Below are 19448 nucleotides of genomic sequence, written 5' to 3' on the forward strand. Positions count from 1 at the left end.
AGCTGCTGTCAGCATACCTCCATCCCAGTCTTCAGGAGGATCAGACCTGCCAGAAGGCCTGCCCAGAGGCTACCCCTCTGTGACAGTACTTTTCCCATCACCCTCCACTCCACCCACTAGATTCCCAGTCATAGCCTACCTTTGCAAATGAAGAAACGGAGGATCAAAATTTGTCTTAACTGACTCAAAGGCAGAAGGGGCACTAGAAGAAGCTTGCGTACTGGCAAGTTCCTGGAGTACAGAAATGAAAGCTTTTGTGGAGGTTGCTTGAGCTGCCACTCTCTAGGGTGATTGATACCCTCCCATCATTCACATCCAGGAATCATAAGAAGCCAGGGAAATAGAGAGCCAGAGGCAATGGCATTGTAATAAAGACACTGCTTTTATTTAGTTTGATATGTTTCTATACAGAATGCAGAAAACACATCTTAAAATCATATAGAAGGAAATAAAGACACGTCAGTGGTTGGTGAACACTTGAATGTGAGATTGGCTCTCTGTCTCAGAGTCTGATGGCCATCGGCAGCTCAGGGCTTAGGGAGGAGGCTGCCTGCAAAGGCATTGTTGCTCTTGTTATTCTGTTCACTGCCCCACTGCCTCCAGTTGCTATGACAACAAGCCACTCTGGGCCAGCCTCCTCTCTACATGGCAATGCCCAATGGTGGTGTTGCTAAGAGCAACAACAGTTATCTGGAAGGCTTTCCAAAGCCCTCACCTGGAATACTGGGATTGATTGATTGATTTTTGATGAGGTCACCAGAAATAATTTCATCAGGTCAGATCCCTGCTCTTGGGACATCAGGCCCAGTCACCAGCCATCCATGAAGCACTCATCGGCAGACTCCCCCATGGGGCACTGCTCCCCTAGAACCCTCCTAGGGGCTGAGCAGGAAGGGTAGGCCTTGTGGAGAATGCAGAAGGAACCACTGTTTGGAAGCAATGCTCCTGTCCTACAGGCTTCCCTTCCTGAGACAGCACGCCCTCTGCTAAACAGTCGATATGGCTTAGAAGTTACTGCTCCGTGTGCAAAGGGAGCCTGGGTCCACCCACCCACCCTCCATCAGGGAAGGGATACATTATTGCAAAAGGCATTCCTCCCTAAAAGGTACCCAAAATAACTCAGACATCAAGAAAAGGCATGCTCAAAATGGTTTCTTCCAAAGGAGGAGAATAAAGCAGAGTGGGTGCCCCTGAGTCATGGGACAGAGACGCAGACAGATGGACAATGTTCTGCTAAAAAAGGCAAAGGAAGCCTCTATGTAATCCAGAATTTAACCCATTAGGAAAAGAAGGGGCCGGGGAGGGTCAAAATGAGCAAAGCCATCAGTTCCATGGAGTCAACACTAGGAGCTTGTACAAACTGCTGTTAAGCATCACCATTTTTTAATCTTTTTTTTTTAATAAAACAATTTGAGGCTGTATAAAAACTTTAGTAAAAAATTAGCTTTGAGAGCCCACAGATTTTTACTATGAACTATTGCTGGCACTCCTCCCCAGCCACCAGACCTTTTCCAGTTGTTCAGGCCCAAGGCCCAGGACTGGAGCGCCAGAGAAGAGGGGGCAGGGTGTATGGGGTAGGTAGGGCTGTGGACTGTTGGGACAAAGTGGCCAAGGTCAAGTGAGGAAAGAGCATCACATGACATAAAAATATTGCATCTTCACCAAAATGTCCCCCACTGAGTGTTTCAAAGACCATGGTATTCCTTTTAAGAGGAAAGGAAAAACAAAACAAAACAAAACTGAACCCACAGAGAAAGGGGAAAAGAAAGGTTGATGAGGTGGAGTCCTTCGACCTTCCCAGGTGCCCCTACGAGCAGCTGGCCCACCTTGGAGCACCTAGGTTGGAGGCCACAGCCACCAATGCCTTTTGGAGTCCCTTTCCCACAGAAATGAAGACCCCCTTGGTGGTAGGCCACTAGCGTGCAGGGGGTAGAGGTCAGGATGTCCATGGCCCAAGAGGCCCCTCCAGCTTCCAGCCCCTGGCAATAGCGGGAGAACAGAGCCAGCACCAGGGCCCGGCACCTGAGCCAGGCCCAGGAGGCCCTCAGTCAGGCTCTGGGATATCAGAGCAACCAAGGTGACATAGTGTGAAAAAATAGGATTCCTTTGATAAAAAATACTGTCCCTTGGTCTTCTCTAAGTCTGAAACACCCTGGGAGCTTATTTTTAGCAAAGCAATTCCCCATACCCACCCAAAAATTATACATACAAGTTTAGGTAAACAGCAGATTAAATGTAAAAACTTAACCTTAATTTCTGAAAGTCCTTTGAATTTAATCTTTAGCTACTGTTTTCCATGTTACATCCTGCAGCTAGACACACGTGAATAGAAAAGACAGTACAGTTAGTGTTAAAGGCAAAATGCAGAGAGCTGGGGGCCACCCAGCACTGCCTGCGAGTTCATTCACGGTTCCTCGCTCCCTCCTCCTACCTCTACTCAAACAGCGCTTTCAGAGCCATCAAAAACGCAGCGAAGACTTTTCTATGAACAAACAAAAAGCTGTTAGGCAAAAAATAAAAATAAAAAAGTCCCCCAAAGTCTCTCCAGCAGCTTTGGGGTTTGGGAGGACCAGAGAGGGCGGGCTTGTCCAGGCCCCGTGTGTCAGTGTGCTAGGTCAGGTGTTGGGTACCGGTGGGCAATGGTCTGTGGGCCACCGGTCTCTACAGACAACACCGAGTTGTCTCCAGGCCTCTGCCCTACCCCTGCCTCCACCCAGGCGCTTGTGGGTTAAGGGGGTACATATGGAGGGGGTGATCGGTATGGGGTCATGTTCTTGGGACGGGAGCCCTTGCCCTCCATGGGAGCTGTGAAGGGTGGGGGTGGCTGGTAGGGAGGTGCATTAGGATCCTCATCCCGCAGGGGTGTGTACTCTCCCACAGTGTCCTGGTTCAGAGGAGTGGTCTCGGGCACACTCTGGTTAGGGTACTCAGGAGGAGGGAGGGGAGCCTTCTCTTCCTGCAGGATGAGCGGCATGCTGGAAGAGGGCGGGGGCTTAGAGTCATCCAGCTCATCTGCAAAGATAATAGGCACCCCCTTCTTGATAAAGGTGGCCTGGTCCTCCAGGGTCAGTTTGCCCTTCCTCTTCTTGCGATAGCAGATCATAGCAATGATTCCAGCAATGAGCAGGATGGCTGCAACCACAACAGCTGGGATGACTGTGTGCAAGTAAACGTCATCCTCACTGCTCTTCTCAGGGTCCCTGTCTGGAACCTCTGTGGCCGGTGCTGCTGAGGTTCCAGGAGAGGGTGGTGCCACGGGGATAAATTGGAGGTGCCGACAACTGCCAGAGCCCGCCACAGCAACACTCAGAGCCTTGAAGTCAGGCTCCAGAGCATTGGAGAAGGCAGGACGAGGCTTCCCGTTTTCATCAGCAATCCTGCGGCTCAGCCCTACGATCTGCTCCTTGGGGCAGGGCTCCAGGGGCAGAGTGTTGTTGGTCCACTCGACCACAATAGAGCCCCGGGTGATGTTCTGAAGGGTGATGGAGCTGCAGTTCCTATCCCCAAAGGCAAAAGCCAGCTTCTTTACCAAAGCGATCTTCTTGTGGATATCGTTCACCACAGGTGCGGGATCCCCTGCAAGTTTGGCCTTGAATCGCGCGGGAGCTTTGTCCCCTTGTGGGCGCTTGTGAACATGGATCTCGAAGGCATCCACAGCAGAAAGGCCCCCTTTGTCCGTGGCGTGCATGAAATACTCATGTTTTCCGACATGGCTGCTGTCAGGCAGACCATACATGAGCTGGCTGTTGCTGTTAAACTGAACCCAAGATTTCTCACCTACCAACTGCTGCTCTCGCAGCTTCAGGGTCAGCTTGAGCTTGTCCGTAGTGGTGTCCTCATTGTCATAGAAGGTGTCTGATGGAATCTTTACCTCAAAGTAGGTTCCTACCCAGGCATCAACCCTGTCGATGTGGTTCTTAAGCTCTGGCCGCTGGTTAGCTTCTCCCCCACGGGGCACTGCACTGGTGGTAGTGCGGATTCGAGTGGGTGGGGAAGCGGTCTCCAATCTGGTGATCGGTGCTTTGGTGGTGACCCGGGGCACTGGTCGGGGTGTCCGTGGTTTTTTGGTTGGCCTTCGAGTTGTGGTAGTTGACGAATCAGTTGAAGGCGTTGCTGGTTTTGGCGTAGATACTCGTGGCTTCTTTGTGGTAGTTGTTGGAGGAGTAACAACTGCTGTGGGCTCTACATAACCAGGAATTGTCAGTGTTGGGCGAATCTGGCCAGGAACTGTGGTACCAGCTTCTGACACCCGAGTAGGAGGGATAGGGCCCAGAGTTGGGGTCTGAATAATGGCACCTCGAGTCCGAATGGTGACCGTGGGCTTCCCTGGGACAGGATCCCTAACAGGAGGAGCCATGGTCTCTGTTGGAGGTGCAATGGCTGGAGATGTGGGAGTAGGCACTATCCTAGATGGTGGCTCCTGAATGGCGGTAGTTGGGGGTCCAATGGCAGTAACAGGTGTAGGAGTGGCATGGATCTGCCTCCGGATTCGTTTGGGGAGAGTGGGCTTCTTATTGGCAATGTGCCAACCCACCACAGGATAACCAAGGTGGGCAGACATGGTACCCTCCCTAGCAGGGGTTTCTACACCGCGGATGTCAGGGACGCTATTCTGATTCAAGGAGCACCCTAGTTTCCAGGACAGCAGAGCCCCATTCTCTACCACTTTCTTTGCATTTCCTGGGCCAGCCATGAAGGCTGACATGTCAAATAGTCTATTATTGACTACAGGCACCAACTTCATGTTGTTAAGTTCTACTTCTGAGAAGCTCTGCATTCTGTTCAGTAGATCAATCCTTTGCTTTGGGGTCATCTTGGTGAGGTCAGCATCCAGAATCACTGTAAGGACAGTCACTGGCTCATCAGCTGCACAAGCAGATGACACTACTTCACCAGGGTCTGATGAGGCTGCCCGGACAGACTGTGGCTCACTGTGGTCTTCAGGGTAGACCTCAATAGAGAACACGCTGGCCGTCTGCGGCACGTGGCTTCCATTTGCTCCCAGGCGTGCAGCACTCACTGAGATGTAATGGACACCTTTATCAGTGTCAAGAGGAAGGCCTTCCAAAATATGACTGTGTGGATCCCAGTGTAGCCAGGACGGCAGGGCCTCCTTCCCTGCTGCAGACACCTGAAAGAAACATAAGGGTGAGTTATAAATGTTATCATCACTGCCAAGCCTAAAATGATCACCATAATAAACCTCTGGTCTAATCTGAGTTATGTGATAAGCTGAAGGAATAATTTAGATTTCCTGCTGGGCAATCCAACTCATCACGTCCTGAGGAAAGCAGTAATGCCCTGTTACATGGCACACAAGACTGGGACACATTAACACACAGTAGGATGCCCAGGTCCTTAAGGATGTATGAATTTGACTGGGAATTATAGTGCTCAGGGGTAATCCCAGAACTCAGGAGGCAGATCTAAGGAGAGGTGAGTTGAAGGCCAGACTGGGGTACAGCTTGAGACCTTGTCTCTAAACGCAAACAAACAAACAAAACTAGAGAGATGGTTCAGCAGTTAAGAGGGCAGACTGCGGGGCTGGAGAGATGGCTCAATAGTTAAGAGTACTGACTGCTCTTCCAGAGGTCCTGAGTTCAATTCCCAGCAACCACATGGTGGCTCACAACCATCTGTAATGGGATCCGATGCTCTCTTCTGGTGTGTGTGAAGACAGCTACGGTGTACTGATATAAATAAAATAAATAAATCTTTAAAAAAAAAAAAAAGAGGGCAGACTGCTCTTCCAGAGGACTGGGGTTTTGTTCCTAGCATTCACATTGGCCAGCTGTAACTGCAGCTTCTGGAGATCCTAACCTACTCTGGCCTCTGTGCACATAAATTCATGCAGGCAAACACACTAATACATAAATTTAAAAAAAAAATAAAAACCAAAGACTCTTGTGGACTCTTGTACAAGTGATTTACCCTACTTAGCTGCTGTTCAGTTAGGTCAGAACATTTTATTCCAGCCTGAAACACCCTTTCCAGTCCCCTCCATTACTCTTCACAGACACACACTACTCAGGTTATACGCCCAGCTTAGAGTACCTTGCCTGCACACAAATGCAAGTGCACATAAGTCTGGGGATAAGGAAGGTCCATACCCCAGAATGACTTGTTCTACAATCACTTAATGCATTAAAGATAGTCCACACATTTCTTATAAAATAGTTGCAATGTCTATTTAAATGAATCCCACTTCTCAAACCCCAACAACTGTGGTACCTAGAGTAGGAGACTGAAACTATTTTAGAACCAATGTCTCAGAAATGAGCTCAGTTGACAGAATGCTCGTCTAGACTGTACCAAACCCCGGGCTCAATCTCTAGTACTAAATAAAGCGGGTATGGTAAATACATGGTGAGTTGGACTTAAGATGAAATACATAGGGGGTTGGGGATTTAGCTCAGTGGTAGAGCGCTTGCCTAGCAAGCGCAAGGCCCTGGGTTCGGTCCCCAGCTCCGAAAAAAAAAAAAAAAAAAAAGAAAGAAAAAAAGATGAAATACATAGGAGGCTGGAGAGATGGCTCAGAGCATTGACTACTCTTCCAGAGGTCCTGAGTTCAAATCCCAGAAAGCACATGGTGGCTCACAACCATCTGTAATGAGATCTGATGCCCTCTTCTGGTGTGTCTGAGGACAGCTACAGTATACTCATATGTGCAAAGTAAATAAAAATATATTTTAAAAAATGAAATGCATGGGGCTGGAGAGATGGCTCAGTGGTTAAGAGCACTAATTGCTCTTCCAGAGGTCCTGAGTTCAATTCCCAGCAACCACATGGTGGCTCACAGTCATCTGTAATGGGATCCGATGCCCTCTTCTGGTGTGTCTGAAGACAGTTACAGTGTACTCATATACATGAAATAAATTTAAAAAAAATTTTTTAAAAAATGAAATACATAAAAAACCATGTCTAAAGGAAGGAAGGAAGGAAGGAAGGAAGGAAGGAAGAAGAAAAGGAAAGAAAAGAAAAAAGTCGTCTCTAACCTCTAAAGGAGAGGTTATGAGAAAGAAACATGCACGGCCCACTTCTGCCCTTGACACAGAAGAGTACTAAGGAGCTCACTTCTTTATTTCCCCTAAAAAATTGCCTTTCAGCAGGAAGCCCTTTCCCACAGTGGCATGAATTAAAATACTCAGAGCACCCAAGGGAATTTCTATCAGCTGACAAGAGAGAAAGTGATGCTTGCTTCTAGCCCAGGCCCCACGCTCAGCTCCTCACCTTTGGGAAACACAAACTGCTGTCCCCAACTCAAGAAAGGCCACCCACTCTGTGCTCTGACTGAGAGCGCTTCAGCCCCACGGCCCTGCCCTAAGTCCAGAGACAAAGGAAAACAGGAGGTGTCTTCAGGGGTTATTTGGAATTTAAGGCTACAGCTTAATACAGGCCCTATATAGGCCTCTGCCCTATGGCAGAGGAGTTAATGCCATGCCTCTGGGCACCCCAGTGGCTGCCTGGGTCTCCTTCCTACCAAAATCCAGGAACCTGAGTGTCTGGAGAAGACTCCAGTTCAAACCTCAGATCTGTACCCCAAACCTCTTCTACCAGAGATTTTTAAATGCAGATTTAAATTCTGGTCTCCAGCTAGGTGTGGTGGCTCGTGCCTTTAATGCCAGCACTAGAGACAGTTCAAGATCAACATGAGCTACAAGATGAGTTTCAAGGACAGCCAGGGATACACAGAGAAACCCTGTCTTTTTTTTTAAAGATTTATTCATTTATTATATATAAGTACACTGTAGCTGTCTTCAGATACACCAGAAGAGGGCATTAGATCTCATTACAGATGGTTGTGAGCCACCATGTGGTTGCTGGGAATTGAACTCAGGACCTCTGGAAGAGCAGTCAGGGCTCTTTTTTTTTTTTTTTTCCGGAGCTGGGGACCGAACCCAGGGCCTTGCGCTTGCTAGGCAAGCGCTCTACCACTGAGCTAAATCCCCAACCCCAGCAGTCAGGGCTCTTAACCGCTGAGCCATCTCTCCAGCCCAGAGAAACCCTGTCTTAAATGAAAAGACAAAAACAAGGAAACAGAAACAACAAACAACCCCTCATCTCCTTTAGTCTGCACTGTGAGACGACTCTTACGTTCAGTTCTAAGCCACTGCCTCCACAGTCTTTACTCAGGCCTTCTTACACACAGCAGAACTCAGAAGACAGAGAGTTTGTGGCGGGATTGGCAGGGGCTGTAGCAGAGAAGTATCCACAAGCACTACATGCCAGGAAATCCACCCAAAGGCTCTCACTCCAAACCTTCAAGGCATGGAGAAAGAGCAATTGAGTAGGAGTTTCCATTACTTATTCTTCATCAAAAAGGTTTCATTCAGTCTCAACAAGCCAGTCAAATATAGCCAAAAGGACAAAACTAAGACTCTTGCTACAACGGAATTAATTTTAATGAGTTTCTGTATCCAAAAATTGTAAGTGCTGTCATTCAGGGCCTGCAAGATACATCCATGCAGGAAGTGCAGGGAGCAGACTCCATGAACAAGTACTTGCACTGCTGACAGTAGCCTGCAAAATCAATTCCCTCAGATTACAAACCTGGTAGCTTGGGTCTCTATGGTAGCATCTTTTTTTTTTTTTTTTTGAAGCTGGAGACCAAACCCAGGGCCTTGCGCTTCCTAGGCAAGCACTCTACCACTGAGCTAAATCCCCAGTCCCCTATGGCAGCATCTTTTAACAAGCATGTCTGTACTCATCAAGCCCTGGGTCTTGCTCTGTGTTTACTTACAGACACGCCAGGTGCATTCTTTCCCTATTAAAGCCTATACCACCGGCTTAAGTAAAGTCCCTATAACCTTCCCTCAGACCTTGTCACTGGCCCTTAACCTTCAGCTCTCTCCCCTTAATGACATCAACCTAGTTAGGCCAACCTGCAAGATTCCCTAGAAGGTTGGCTGCAAGGAGTCACAGAAAACACTCTGAAGCACTCCCAATGAGGTAGTCATACCCCTGTGTTTTCTACCTTGCGGCCTTCTGCAAATGCTAACAAACTGTGGCAGTCACAAGGCAGAGCTATAGGCCAGCAGGTCTAGCTTGAGGCCAGAGGGTCAGACATCGGAAGTGTAAACCACACCAAGAACAACTGCAGGGGAGAATCACTCGTCCTATGTCCAGATATACCAGTGTCAACTATACTTGGTCCTCCTCACAAAGGCTAGAACCACAGGACCACATTCCAGCCCAGCTGCTACCCTCCTGATTTGGGCTATAAAGTACTTTATCTGATGCTAACTATTCTCTCCTAAACACTAATCACTGGGACCAGAGATGGCTCAGTGGTTAAGAGCACAACCACCTATAGTGACTCTAGTGTCAGGAAGTCTGATGCCCTCTCTGGCCTCTCCAGGTGTCTGTACACATGCGAGGCATATATTCAAACATGAACACACATACACAAAAAGATAGGCCTTTAAAAATCTAATCATCGTCTCCCCAAAAGAGCAGCTAAACATAGTTATAGCCACTCAAAAAGTTCCCACAGTCAGTCCTTCTACCCTAAGCCTTGGCATCTATTTTTACTTTATCATTTTATTTTTCAGCTCTTGCCAGTAAGTAAAAATAAATAAATAAATAAAATAAAAAAGGAAGCCTCTATTTTCAATAAGTATTAAGTTGATAAGTCTGGACAAATACCATTCTGACAGCCCACTCCCAAGGATGCTTTCCTTTGCCAACCCACATTTCCCGGTGTGCCATGCTCACAAGGAGTCCATTCAGACCCAGGGAACACCCACTCGAGGCAGGAAGAAACTGCAGTTCATCTCACGCAGGCTTCATTACCACAAAGCTCTCAAGCATCCACCAAAAAAAAAAAAAAAAAAAAAAAAAGCTCCTTTCATGAACCCCTCTTCCTGACCACAGAGAGTAGCCATTGTTCTTGGGGAAACAATTAGGTAGCCCATGCCAGCAGCTGAGCACAGTCTCAGCAAGGGCTGCTCCCAGCCTGCCGACATCTTGGGCTGAGGAAAAGTCCACATTGTCTCCAAGCAAGGAGGCTGAAAAAAGAAAAAGGGATGAAGAAAAGACACTCTCACAGGCTGTACCAAAATGAGACCTCTGACAGGGCTTTACGGGGGCAGCCCCATCTTTCAGGGGATATAAAGTGTGGCTTGCCTACTACGTTTTTGTTTTATTTTTCCAGACAAGGCCTCACTCTGCAGCTGAGGCTGACCTCAAACTGAAAGACATCTTCCTGCACCTTACGATTACAGGCATGCTCCCTCCTACCCGGTACCAACTCCTCCCCAACTACTCTAAAGAGGAGGTACTAAGCCCCAGTCGCTGCTGGCTATCCACACTGCAGGCTGGGCCATAGAGGGACCTGCAGCTGAAGACTCTCCATGATACACTATGGCCACAGCATGGCTGGAGTGGCCCAGATCCAACACTCGTGCCAATGTACAGAGGCTTTGAGAATTCACAGCAGGTCTGAGATGGAGAGGGATCTTTAGTCCCTCTGCTAGCTCATTACTATTTGAAGGTCTACTAGGTAACAGGAGGCAGCATCCAAGACTAACACAGAGCAGGAACTTCACCATGTATTGAGTACTGCAGATTGGTTTGCTCTGTTCTGTTTCAAAGGCAAAGTCTTACTCTGGAACCCAGGCCGGCCTTCAACCACCTCAGCCTCCTAGAGTGCTGAGGCTATAGGCAAGTACCATGCCGAGTGTCCAGGAGGGATATTTAAGAAGAAAGTAGCAGGGTTTGTGGGAATATCTGTATAAATGCAGTATGTCCACCTCTTAATAAGCATAGAAAATGGTAGAAGCCACAAAAACTTTTTCTTTCTCTCACATACTTTGCAAGCCTATGTAACTTTTTAAAAATCTTGTTTGTTTGTTTGTTTTGGTTTTTTTCTCTTTTTTCTTTTTTTCGGAGCTGGGGACGGAACTCAGTAAAATCTTGTTTTTAGTTCATGTGTTTGGCTGTTTGCTGGCATATATATCTGTGTCCCACATGCAGACTTTGTGCCATCAAAGGTCAGAGGAAGTATTTAAAACTTGAAGTTACAGATGGTTGTGAGCCACCACGTATGTGCTAAGAATTTAAACCAGGTCCACCGAACAAGTGTTTTTAAATCCTAAGCCATCTCTCTAGCCCTTCTGTTGTTATAATGGGGGAGGGGGATTTTCCTTTAACATAGACTTTTCAGCCACACCTGTAATCCTGCCATTCAGCAGACAGAAGAAGCTCAGAAGCCAGTGAGAGACTCTTTTCAAAATAAGTAAGTAAATACTTTTTCAAGCTTATTTTTACAAGTGAGAAAATCAAAGCTCCAAGAATCGGGTCATGCATTACTTTTCCAAATCCTCAGTCCATTCGAGCCTGGTTCTTGAGAGGAGGATGGCTAAGGAGACAAACTATTGTCTAGTGTGCTGGGCAAGTAGTACATGCTCATCAGCTACTAAACTGGTTCTTCTCCATGGATAAATATGTTCAGATAAAATCCTGTTTTCCCAGTAAGAGCTCTTTATGCCACTGGTGAATAAGCCTGATACTACAAATATCTAACTCACTGTGTCAATTCAAGACACTTCTGGTCAAAATTAATCCATGTAAAACATTCCAATAGCCACAGGAACAAAGGCAACCAATGCTGAGTTTGAACATTCAGAGGGTCACATAAAAACAGGCGAGCAGGCGGCTGGGGATTTAGCTCAGTGGTAGAGCGCTTGCCTAGGAAGCGCAAGGCCCTGGGTTCGATCCCCAGCTCCGGAAAAAAAAAAAAAAAAAAAAAAAAAAAAAAAAAAACAGGCGAGCAATGTATCCTTCAGTCCTTACCTAGGAGATTAGCATCTGGCTGCTGTCATGGAAAGAGTTCTATGGTCTGGTGGTGGTGCAGACCTTTAATCCAGTCATCAGGAGGCAGAAGCAAGGAAATCTCTGAATCCAAGGCCAGCCCGGGCTATAGAGCAAGTTCCTAGACAGTCAGAGCCAGTAGAGTGTGTGTGTGTGTGTGTGTGTGTGTAAATCAACCGATGGAATTCATTAGCTCTATGAGCCAGGGTCTTCAGAAGTAAGGTATGGTTTACAGAGGAGGTATGGAGACCAGAGGGGGAAAGAGAATAGGTCCATTCACATTAAAAGCAAAGAAGCAACAGATTTGCCTCTTCCTGCTAAGACTGGCATGGACTCTGGCTGTTCAACCTAGAAGCCTGGGCTTGAATGTCAGAAAGGACACACCAGACTGTGAAAGTTTCAACCAAGAGCCGACATATGAGTGCTGCTGGGCTGGAGGATGGCTCAGTGTTAGAGCACTTGGTGCTCTTCCAGAGGTCCTGGGTTTGGTTCTCAGCACCCGCATGGCAGCTCACAGTTCCAGGGAACGCGCATCCTCTTCTGACTTCAGTGGACACAAGGCACACTGTGGTGTGCAATGTACATGTCAGCAACAATCAGACAACATTTTAAAAAGAAAGGAAAAACGGCTGCGGGGCACCTTTCCTCGCTTAGGCTTAGGAGGAGGCGTTCTAGGCGGGAGCTGCAGGCACACCCGTGGTATTCATACCTACATGTGAGTCCTCCAGCCAGCCCCAGATCAATAGATAAATAAATAAGGCACAACAAAGAAGTATCAAAACTAAACTAGAAGATGGGAACTCTTCCTCAGTTTGTTTTTACATGCAGTCTTACCTTGATAATTTCTCCACTGGAGGCAATTAAATCTGTTGGAATGCTCACTCGGAATGAGCGCCCAACAACAGCCGTGCCATCTGGGATGCCAACCACGGTGGGAACAGCCTCCTGGAAGTCCGAGAGAACTGAGTGCATGGACGCCTCAAGCTGGTTCTTCCAGTCCCTCACAGCCTCTGAGGGTTCACTGGGCCAGTGGGCTTGAGCCACAGCCACAGACAGTAGGAGGAGAAAGGTCTGTCCCCAGAGGGGGTGCAGTAGCCAGTTGTCCACAGACATGCTCACCCAGGCTAGGGTTTGCTCAAGCCAACAGTTGCTAAGGAAGGAAGCAAATGATGTGGTCCCAGGGTTGGATCCTCACCCTCGGCACAGCTGTTCCATCCTGCAGCACCCAGAGCCTAGAGAAGAAGAGCAGATTCAGACACTCAAACAATGTTGGCAGCTTTGAGACTGTGTATTTCCCAAGTGCTTTGCCAAGACATTGCACCCTAGTGAGAAGCCTCTTACTCCTATGATCTTCAGTAGCTATTTAGTGCTGGAGATGGATTGCTCTGGTGTGTGCAAACTGAATTTTGAAATTTTGTATAAAAACAAAATGTAAAATACCTCATTAGTAATTTGAAGGGAAGGCTGGAGAGGTGGCTCAGCGGTTAAGAGCACTGACTGCTCTTTCAGAGATCTTGAGTTCAATTCCCAGCAACCACATGGTGGCTCACAACTGTCTAACTCCACTTCCAGGAGATCTGATGCCCTCACACAGACATGCATACAGGCAAAACACCAGTGCATATGAAATAAGTGAATACATCATTTAAAAATAATTTAAAGGGCTAATACATATTGAAACCATAGCATATTGAATCACACATTATTAAATGAATAAAAATTCTATAAAGTACAAATAGGTGAAATTAACTTCACCTGTTTATTTTGTTGTGAGAGGGAACTCTCTAAATGACATTAGTTGACATTTTCTCTCTAAGCGGAACTGTGTCTCTAGACCTTTGTTCCGAGTCATATCGCCAGCCCAGCAAAGCTACAACCACAGGCCTAAAAACACCACTCAACCACAGGCCTAAAAACACCACACTCAACTTTTCTTTTTCTTTTTTTTTTAATTTTTCCTTTTACTTTTTTTTTTTTTTCTTTTTTTCAGAGCTGGGGACCGAACCCAGGGCCTTGCGCTTGCTAGGCAAGTGCTCTACCACTGAGCTAAATCCCCAACCCCTTCCTTTTACTTTTAATAATTTTATTTTATTTTAGGTTTTTTGAGACAGGGTCTCTCTATGTAGCCCTTGCTGCCCTAGAGCTCACCTGTTTCTGCCTTCTCAGTGCAGGGATTTTTTTTTTTTTTGGTTCTTTTTTTCGGAGCTGGGGACCGAACCGAGGGCCTTGCGCTTCCTAGGCAAGCGCTCTACCACTGAGCTAAATCCCCAACCCCTCAGTGCAGGGATTTAAGGAGTACACCACCATACCCAGCTTTGTATGTATGAATGGTTTGCCTACATGTGTGTCCTCAAAGGTCTGAAAATGTTTCAGATGCCCTGGAGCTGCACTTACAAATAATTGTAAGCTGCCATGAGTGATAGGAATTGAGCCCAGGACGCTTGCAAGAGCTATAAATAAATGCTTCAAATCACTAAGCCATCTCTCTAGCCTCTCCAAATTTTCTTAGATCAATCATAAAAGTACAGAAGAATGTGTAGCGTTGACAAATCTGTGTCCTCAGGTATGTATGACATTTGTGTGTTTCTACTGAATCCTGGGATATGAAATAAATCTTAAGCAGGGTATAAAGGTTTACACTGGGGCCTGTAAAGCCTAGTGCAGAAGGAGAGTAAGGATAATGGCCTCAGGGTTTAGCCCAGCAGATTTGCTAGGGCTGTACAGCAAGACTTTCTCTCAAAGAACAAAGCAAGGGCCAGTGAGATGCCCTTAGTAAAGATTCACAATTCATAACACACACACACACACACACACACACACACACACACACACACACACACACACACACACACAAATGGGGTGGGGTGGGGGTTAGTTATTTAATTAAAAAACATAGTGGCACAGGTCTGAAATCGTAGTCCTGAGAAGTGAAGCCAGGAGAACCAGAAATACAAGTATCTTTGACTCTATAGGGAGTTAGAGACCAGTTTTTTTTTTTTCCCCCCAGAGCTGGGGACCGAACCCAGAGCCTTGCGCTTCCTAGGCAAGCGCTCTACCACTGAGCTAAATCCCCAACCCCTAGAGACCAGTTTTATAACCTTTGGACTTGAATCCTGTTCCCATGAATGTTGGGGAAAATTTGAAATAGTAACTAAAACCCAAACCCATCTCAGTATCTGGAGGTTCTGCCCTATTTACTCCACTCTACTCATCCTCCTATCTTTCTGCTCACTTTCTGTCTGTTCCCCACTCTCCCTCCCTAACCCTGCTCTAGCTGCTGAACCATAAACGTGGGTCAGCAATGAAGCTCCTGTCTAGCATTGCAAAGCCTGTGCTCAACTCCTGGAAGCACCAAAGGGGAAATTTCAGTACTAAGCGTGCACTTAATGGATAAACAGGAGGGAGGGTTTTTTATTTTTATTTTTCCTGCTTTTTTTTTTCTAATTTACTTTTCCATCTGCTAAGTCCAGTTGATCTTTTGCTTTCCCAGCCTGATTCTCAATTTTAAATTCCTAGCTTATTTGGAAACAGCACTAATTATAAGCCACACCCCATTAAAAGCATGAGCTTAGTCCTACTCTCTGTGGTCATGTGACAACATGGACGTCTGTTTACAGGCGTGACTAAGATCTCTGCATTTAGCAGTCAGGCAATGCCCAGGGCACAACTCCAACTACTATGCACTGGTTTTCCATGCTCTGGGGAGAAAGACAATTTCTGCCACTTGGCTAAAAGCAGTCTGCGTGTCTTTCTGATGCTAGCTTTCTATAAGCAAGGGTCATGCCTACTTGTGCTAGAAGCTGTGTAGATTACATCCACCTGTCTATATTAAACGGTCCCTCTGGGACAAATTTTAATTTTTAAAATTTCCTTATTGGGGAGAGGGTGCTTGCCACAGTAGACATGGGGAAGTAAAGGACAACTTTTGGGGATCTCCTTTTATCACATGGGCCTCAGGACTGGCACCAAGTGCCTTACCCATTAGGCCATCTTACTAATTCTAGAAAAACTTCTGTACAAGTCTCAAATGCTTTCTCTTGGTTACTAGAGTCTCCCTTCTTGCAGGGATCAAAGCCTAAAGAACAATACAAATTTAACTACTGTCATATAAAGTTGGGTGGATACAATCTGTTAGGAGAAAGGGTGCAGTGATCCTGACAAGGCACCCACAGTTAACAGTTCATGTACACATCACCTTCTGTGACACCAGTGCTCACGGCTGAAACGCTAACTGTTTTGCACTTGCACTCACTGCTGTCAAAGTTCTCCTACTAAGAGATGAGTGTGTGGTGTGGACAGGGATGCAGAGCAGGGTACACCAAGCAATCTGAGCCCGCAGGGATGCTCCTATGCCAGCGAAATACAATTCCATAAAAACAGGCCCTCTTGGAGCTTAACAAAGACCCTGGCTCTCTGAACACACATGTCCAGTGGCCCTGGTACACAGGGTAAAAGATAAGTTCGCCTGACAGCAGTCTTAGACACTCTCCACCCCCACAGACCAGCAAAGAAACTTTAAAGGTATCAGAAGTGATGAAGAGGCCAAGTCTGGGTGGCTTAGGCCTAAAATCTCAGCAGCAGAGACGTTAAGACACGAGGATTTCAAACCTGAGCTTAGCTTGGGCAACCTAGCAAATTCTAGGCCGGGAGGGCTACAACAGGGAGACTTTGCACCCCAAAATGCTTAATTAGTTAAATATGTTAGAGATTGGATAGGTGGTGCACACCTGAATTCCACCACTCACATAGCCAGACTGGGCTTCAAAACAGTGCTGTTGCTTCCAAAGCCTGGGTGAGACAAAGCCTTCTGTGACAGCAGTGTAGGAGCAGCCACTCAAGCTGCTCAGAACTGTCCTGAGAGCTGGCAGTAACTAACGATTCCTTTACGGCCTGGATACTCACCCCTCATCATTGTCACTGCTGAGCCTAACATGCATTCAGCATCTAACAGCCACATTTCCACCTGGAGGTAGAAGAATATTTGAAGGCAAGGCCTCCACCCAGGTCTTGGGATGTGTATATTTAGTCCACAATAACCAAAACTCCAGGAATAAAACTGTTACCTATCTAAACTAAAAAACTCTTTAAAGAGTGGCTATTAGCTTTGACTCTCTAAGAATAAAGGAAAAGTTATAAGATTCAACTCACTGTTAACCCATTCTACTGATAACCCACACACTACTGAGGAGAGCGCGCTATTCCTCAAGAGTTTTGCTACCTTGAAGCCGTACTCATGCTGGCCACACAGCACTACTCACTCTTGTAATTAAAATGTTTAAGGAAAATGAGATTTTTTTCCTCTTAAAAACACAATTAAAATAATGAAGTCCTAAGTCCCTGTTTTAAAATAGTCTTGGGAAAATTAAAAAGAAGAAATCTTAATTAAAACAATCATGTTAGGCTACACCTAACAAAAAGGCTTTTTTAAAGGTCCACATACTCAAAAGTTAAAATTCAGTGCTGTGGGGGCTGGAGAGATGGCTCAGTGGTTAAGAGCACCCGACTGCTCTTCCAGAGGTCATGAGTTCAATTCCCAGCAACCACATGGTGGCTCACAACCATCTGTAAAGAGATCCGATGCCCTCTTCTAGTGTATCTGAAGACAGCTACAGTGTACTTATATATAATAAATAAATCTTTAAAAAAAAAAAATTCAGTGCTGTGAGTTCAACATTAACACGAAACCTCTGTAACGGCAACCAGTCTAAAGTGGCTCAATCTAAAGAGCCAGTAGGGTATCTAAAACCAATGACAAACAATACTGTCAAGTTTATTTGGATTCCAAGTATGAACGTGACAACTGGGTTTTCTGCTTCCAGCTTTTCAAAGGTCTCCCCTGCTGGTCACTGGTGAGAACCTGAAGTCTCACCTAAAAACTGACTCAGGAGGCAGACAGGATTTCTCTGCCTTGGAGATCTGGCGTGATGCTAGTAAGAGATGACTCTGAGTGATGGGGAGGAACAACCAGGCCCAGTCAGAAGCAGCCAGGGCCACAGAAACAGACTAAAGGAAGGGTAAAAATCTGCCTCCTCTGAGAAGTAAGCATACCTATCCTGTCTATCAACAAGAAAAGCTACTGTAAAAGCGTCTCTCATTTAGAAAATGTCTTGTAAATCCTCACTTATCACAGGTACCTTAGAAAGCTACAGTGGGCAGTGATTTCTGCTGACGGTGGCTTGATTTTTTTCCAATAATCACAGAAAGGAAGCAAAGACTTTTATATAAATACACACAGGTAAAAACATGTGCTAGAGAAGGGGGAAAGATACAGTTGAAAGCCCAGAACTAAATAGCTGTTCTCTACTAGACCATGGTCTGTAATCCAAGCTGACTTTTAATACCTTGTGTGGGAGGTTCTCTAAGCAATTCCACACTCCACTACACTCCACATGCTGTGGTTAAATATTATTCACTATTAAGAAGTCACACTTAAAAACTGTTCACATGGTGAATTTTATGGCATGAATTTTGGTTCTCTTCTATTTTGTTACTTGAGAGACAGGATATTTTGTCCAAATTGACCTCAAAACTAGTGAGTACTAGTCTCGAACTCCTGATTCCCTTGCCTCCATAGCATGTACAATTATGCTTTAAAAACAAACAAAGAAACTCCCCAAGATTCATTTTTAACTCCTTCCTGCATCCCAATATTTAGGAGGCTAAGGCAGAAAAATTGCTAAGAACTGAAGACTAGCCTCAACTTTATAGTGAGATCTCATCGCCAAAAATAGCTTTTTGTTGTTTTATTTTAAGCCAGGTCCATAATCCTAGCTACTCAAGAGGCTGAGGTAGGTACAAGGTCAAGGCCTGCCCAGGCAACTTAGTAAGACCCAAATTCAAGATTATTAATAAATAAAATGCAAACGACTGGGAATGTAACTAGTGATTGGAGGTTCCAGTTTCAATCCCCAGAATAGTCAACAAAAGGGGAAGGAAATGATAGCATAAATAAGCTCAGGGACACAGGCAGCGATCACCTCTGTGATCGGCACTGTGAAGGCAGAAGTGCTCAGATCTCTGTGAGTTCAAGCCAGCCTGGCTACAGAGTGAATTACAGGACAGCCAGGGCTACACAGAGAAACCCTGTCTCACAAACAAACAAACAACTCGGGGTAGAGGACATGCTTGCCATGGAACAGCTGGACCCAAGCACTTACACATTCAACATTTAAAAAATAACATAACAGCTGGAGAGGTGGCTCAGAGGCTAAGAGCACACTTTCCATTCTTCCAGCGGTCCTGAGTTCAATTCCCAGCACAAGGCAGCCCCGCAACATCTATAATGGAATCTGATGCCCTCTTCTGTATGATACCCTCTTCTATAGGCATACATGTAAATAGATCACTCATACACACAAATAAATAAATCTTTTTTTTTTTTAAAGAAAGATATCGGGGTTGGGAATTTAGCTCAGTGGTAGAGCGCTTGCCTAGCAAGCGCAGGCCCTGGGTTCGGTCCCCAGCTCCGAAAAAAAGAAAAAAGAAAAAAAAAAAAAGAAAGAAAGAAAGAAAGAAAGAAAGAAAGAAAGAAAGAAAGAAATCAACTTTGAAGTTGGGGGTGGAGAGGTGGCTCAGCAGTTCATAATGTACTGTTCTCATAGAGAACCTGGATTTGGCTCCCAGGCAGTTTAAACCCC

General features: G+C 46.0%; 1 protein-coding gene across 9 annotated transcripts in view; it reads right to left on the reverse strand.

Annotated features, from left to right (window-relative positions):
• Positions 1 to 360: 360 nt before the first annotated feature.
• The window catches only part of Dag1 (dystroglycan 1), a 64831-nt gene continuing 45743 nt past the window's right edge, over positions 361 to 19448 (reverse strand). For 8 of the 9 annotated variants that reach the window (XM_039080666.2, XM_039080670.2, XM_039080664.2 and 5 more), the window contains 2 exons: positions 12646 to 13043; positions 364 to 5131 (listed from right to left, as the gene is read on the reverse strand). In XM_039080666.2, coding sequence (XP_038936594.1) covers positions 2729 to 5131; positions 12646 to 12924 — 2682 coding nt within the window. In that variant the 5' untranslated portion in view covers positions 12925 to 13043 and the 3' untranslated portion in view covers positions 364 to 2728. Of the gene's footprint in view, positions 5132 to 12645; positions 13044 to 19448 lie in introns of those variants that run through there. The other variant, NM_053697.1, reaches the window with a different exon arrangement.

Source organism: Rattus norvegicus, chromosome 8 (genome assembly GCF_036323735.1).
Source record: "Rattus norvegicus strain BN/NHsdMcwi chromosome 8, GRCr8, whole genome shotgun sequence".
NCBI classification, from domain to species: domain Eukaryota; kingdom Metazoa; phylum Chordata; class Mammalia; order Rodentia; family Muridae; genus Rattus; species Rattus norvegicus.